The 4,590-nt window shown below is 34.5% G+C and overlaps 1 protein-coding gene across 1 annotated transcript; it reads right to left on the bottom strand.

Annotated features, from left to right (window-relative positions):
* Nucleotides 1-2,004: 2,004 nt before the first annotated feature.
* LOC129307130 (probable carboxylesterase 15) lies at nt 2,005-4,367 on the bottom strand. Its single transcript, XM_054948010.1, has 2 exons — nt 3,616-4,367; nt 2,005-2,495 (listed from the first exon to the last, which is right to left on the bottom strand). Exons 1-2 carry the CDS (start codon nt 4,281-4,283, stop codon nt 2,159-2,161), a joined length of 1,005 nt encoding a protein of 334 aa, XP_054803985.1. The 5' UTR covers nt 4,284-4,367; the 3' UTR covers nt 2,005-2,158.
* Nucleotides 4,368-4,590: the final 223 nt, after the last annotated feature.

The raw sequence follows: 4,590 nt of genomic DNA, 5'->3' as shown, positions 1-4,590 counted from the left end.
AGGAAGGGCATATAGAACTGCATATATGGATAAAAAATAAATTGTCTCCTAAATCATAAGTTCAAGAGTGTTTGGATCTTAAACTCATTTTTTGGCATCTATTATTAATAAAAATTAACTTTAACTATTAGTTAATTTAAAAATAACTTCAAAAATTATAAATAATTATCAATAAAAATTTTATTGGCCTTTTTTATAATTTTTTGGATCCTTGCCTATAATTTTGAGCCTTTTATTGTACGTTTTTGGTCTTTTTAATTTTTGATATTATTTTCTAGTTAATTAACAGTTAAAGCTAACTTTTATTAATGGTAGGAAATAAATTATATTATTTTTAAAATTTAAAAAAATATTATATAAAAAATAAGTTTAAAATTCTAGCCACTCTAGATCTACATAGTTTATGGGTGAATTTTCTGTTTTAACCTTTATATAGTTATCATATATTGTGTGACGGCTCTTGGATGGCAATATGCCTCTGTTTGAAGTTGACTTTTAACTATTGTTGGATCACCCATTTATCAATCAACTTGAACTATGATTACAATTGTCACAGTCTTTGTGGTCGGTTTTAAAGAAATATAATTCTCATGTGATTGCTTCATTATCAGTAGATCCAGCAAGATGCAAATTCTACTCACTGTACTTGTTACGGAGAAATTTCGTGCATTGACAGTAATAATATAGATGTGAAACGTAACGATAACATTCAATCATGTATCAGTAATCAAACATTAAAGGCTATATATAGCAGCTATTCATCCCTCCAATAAGAATTCCAAGTATATGGTTTGTCATCATATACATAGCGAATTAACTATTTTAAATTTTGAAGCGCTATTGAACCTAACATGTAGAGTCGCGCGCGCGCGCGCGCACGTACGTACTAATTATGCATCAATATTGCTCAAGTCTCTGATATACGCAAAAATAAAGATGCATTATAAAAAGAAAATTTAGACATAAAACTTTTTAAGCGTGGCGGTCGCCGTATATACGTGAGACAAGATTGTGATTTCACACACGTCTGGTGGCTTTGGATATTCCACTACTTGTTAATTAAAGATGACATATAGTGCTTGCTTGGATACAAAAAATAATCAATTCTTTTGGGCAAAATTATGCTTTGGGTAAACAAAAAAAAAAAAAAAACCCAGACACCATATTTGCTCGTAATCAATTATTTAACTCGAAACCTAGTTTTGGCGTAAGTTGGGAGGAGCAGCTTCTGAATTTCAATTCTACTGTTATGCGTATTTATTATTTGTCATAAAATACCCATTGCCAAATCTAGCCTTGAACGTTATTATCCTTCAGCAATGCCATGCTCTTTGGTTTTCCTTTTGGTGTGAAAATAAAATTTTTGTCTCCGTCAAATATATGTCTCACATCTTATAAAAACATGCATGCCAAAATTCTTAGATTTTATTTATTTGTTTATTTAGTGCTAGGCGTTACTTGATCAAGGTATTTTTTGTATAAGGATTATCACTAACTAGAGTAGAAAACATAGATGCGTTAACTATGTTGTTTTACATCAATTAAATTATTAATATTCCTTCTACCATTTGATAATTTCTCTCTAGTGAATATGTGCACATATCCTGCTTCTGTTCCACTATCTTAAACTCTCATTCTTAAGCCTCCTGCAACAATAAGAGGTCCACTTCTCAAATACTATTTTTTAAATATAATTTTCATAATTAATGAGGTATATAAGTTAAATAATATATTTTACTTATTAAATAAAGTTGAACAAATTTAATATTTTCGAAAGCAATGTTTTTTATTTAATTTGCACGTCTAAAATTGATTTTAAATAAATTATTCAAATATCTTTAATTTTGTGATCACGTTATAACATATTAATCATATTAATCGTAATTAATTATAATCAAAATTAATTATATTAATCAATTTTTTTATAATTAATTATACCAAACTGAAATCTAAACAAGCCCATAAACCACAACATATATGAACACCGAGACAAAAAGGTAAAGATAGATAAATAGATAGGTAGATAGATAGATAGAGCCACTTAGACTTAATTCAATCAATGCGCACTTGAAGCCAACGCATATCTCTACAGTTAAGCCCACAAATTTACCAATAATTAAAGGCATGCAATTTCCCTCATTAATTTGCTACCACAAACTTATATGTACAGTACACAGGTCATCTCCTTCGAGCCAGAATTTTCAAGCAAGAATTGTTTGAGGATTTGCATCACCTCTCCAGCAACTTGTGAGTATGGATCTTGCGTGAAAAATCCATGTTCTCTTCCTTCAAACTCAATGTACTCGATCTTTTTCCCTAGCTCCTTCAATCTTCGTGCGTAGTCGTATGCTCTATCCTTCAGCAATTCATTGCTTCCAACTATCACCATTATAGGATCAAGCTTCACTTGTTCAAGGTTAGGGCTTTCAGGTCCGAATGGGTTCGCCATTGGGTAGTCTCTATTCTCTCCGACAGGAACTGACAGTCTCCAAAATCTGCACACAGATTAATGACCTCTTCTCAGTGCTCTTTGTTATCAACCTATAGTTTAAAAAATGATTGATATATAATGATGGAATTTGTAAAGCCTTAGTGTTGGATAAGGCTGCACAGCTCTGCAAGATGATTTGAAACATATTAAGAGAGATCTGAATTTGCTATTATTGGTTACTTCACTAATAGTTGACAAAAATGAAGTAGTTTCTGGTCATGACTTCTTATTTAATTTAGCAGATATTGCACACATATACCTTCAATCTTCATCAATTTAATTAGTGGATATAGATGGCGGATTACAATTATATATCTTTCTATGTGTTGCATGTGTGCTATATACTGTACCCACTTTGTTTCTTTGATTGAATAATGAAGGCTGGTGTTCGAATCTTCTGTCCAAATATTCCCCACCCACATGAATTTTATGTTAGGTTTACCTAGCTAGCACTATCTTTTATCTCTTTATTTTCTAACAATAACTCATCTCACCCTGCTTTAAGTGGCATCTTTAATTAATTTGCAAGTATCATCATGAATGTGTGTGTGTATATATATATCCCATTGCTGGCGATGTTATATAGGAATGAGGATCTGGCAATAATGCTTTGTTTCTTTGAGTGACAGTAATTAGCATCAACAGTACATGTATAAAGTGCTGATGTTCCCATTTAAAAGGGCAAAAATTACGACGGAGCAATGATTTTGAAAGCGATGAAAAGCCAAGGATTGAAAATAATAGTAAACAATATCAATTTGTGACAATAACGTTTCGCTGGTCTCCACGATTTGATGAACATGCTCCAGTGATGTGGCATGCGAGGGTGACAGATAAAGATGTGTCCAAGAGGAAGTAGCCAAGTTAAAATGTTATTGCTTTAATTCTGTATAATCCACATGCATGCTTGAATTGTAAGCCTCTCGGACTATTAACTTTGTCTTTATCCCAATATTATTATAAACGTTATTATTTATAATTTAATTTATGTGTACATGTAAATTATATATATATATATTTTTTTTACAAAAAGAACAAACTCAGTACGTAAGATTATAGTTACCGGCTACAACCAAGTTTTACTCGAAATGAGTTATATTGAATTTTTATGAATTATTCATTACCTGTCGAGTAAGTCCAAGCTCAACATTTTTTCCCGAGCGCTCTCCTCGGACTTGGTTCTAACTTCCCCACCAAAAAAGGGCGCCAACAGCACGTAACCTCGTACCCTAACCGGATCCATTACTAGGGATCCGGATCCCAGCCGAACAGCCAAATGGTGTGCGATGTTCCCGCCAGATGAGTCACCCACTATAAACACTCGGTCAAAGTCAACCTCACCATTCAACCATGCATCCCCACCGCTATCCACCACATCCTTGCTCAAAGCCTGCCTCTGCACCCACCTCACCGCCTCCACAGCATCGTCCACTGCCGCCGGAAGCCGGTGCTCTGGCGCGAGGCGGTAATCAGGCGCCACGACGACGGCCTGGAGCTCCGAAGCCATGCGAACGCAACAATTGTGAAGGTGGGGCCAGGCGTGAGAGCCGAAACAGAACCCTCCGCCGTGGATGAACATTATGAGAGGAAGCTTGCCGGAGGAGGATTTGGGTTTGAAGACACGAAGATAAAGATTGAATCTTTTGTGGAAGAGACAGTCTTTGAAGAGTACGGAGTTGTCTTCTACGAGTGAAACATTGAAATCCATGCCGTCGGATCGCAAAATGGAGCCGTCACTGTAAAGCTGGAGGAAACCTAGGCAGTCCTCTACTACGTGAGGAAGAGAACCCATGATTTGTGTTTTTTCAAGTTATATGGTTAATGGGTTTTGCTTAGGCTATTGCAGTCAGGCGTGTAGGAACCCGGCATTGCTGTGGAAGGATATATATAGAGCACCAGGCAGGTGGTAGTATGGAGAGATAATGGAGAGTGATGAGGATAATTCAGTAATTTTAGTCTTAAATAATTATTGAATATTGAATGTGTTGGGGGGATCATGCTGCTTATCCTTAATTTTTGTTTACTTTAAAAAAATGCAATTTTTCATGCAATAGATAGAATGTAATTTTTTTAGGAATATTATTTATGATGTGATTAGT

This window comes from Prosopis cineraria, unplaced genomic scaffold (assembly GCF_029017545.1).
Source record: "Prosopis cineraria cultivar Desert tree isolate PC_DT_omini unplaced genomic scaffold, ASM2901754v1 PC3, whole genome shotgun sequence".
NCBI lineage: Eukaryota > Viridiplantae > Streptophyta > Magnoliopsida > Fabales > Fabaceae > Prosopis > Prosopis cineraria.
This window is presented reverse-complemented; position numbering and strand designations above follow the sequence as displayed.

Excerpts from the sequence above, each read along its gene's own strand:
- LOC129307130 (XM_054948010.1), bottom strand. The coding sequence starts at position 4,283 with ATGGGTTCTCTTCCTCACGTAGTAGAGGACTGCCTAGGTTTCCTCCAG. Across the intron at positions 2,496-3,615 it reads AGCTTGGACTTACTCGACAG|ATTTTGGAGACTGTCAGTTC; the intron begins GTAATGAATAAT and ends ATCTGTGTGCAG.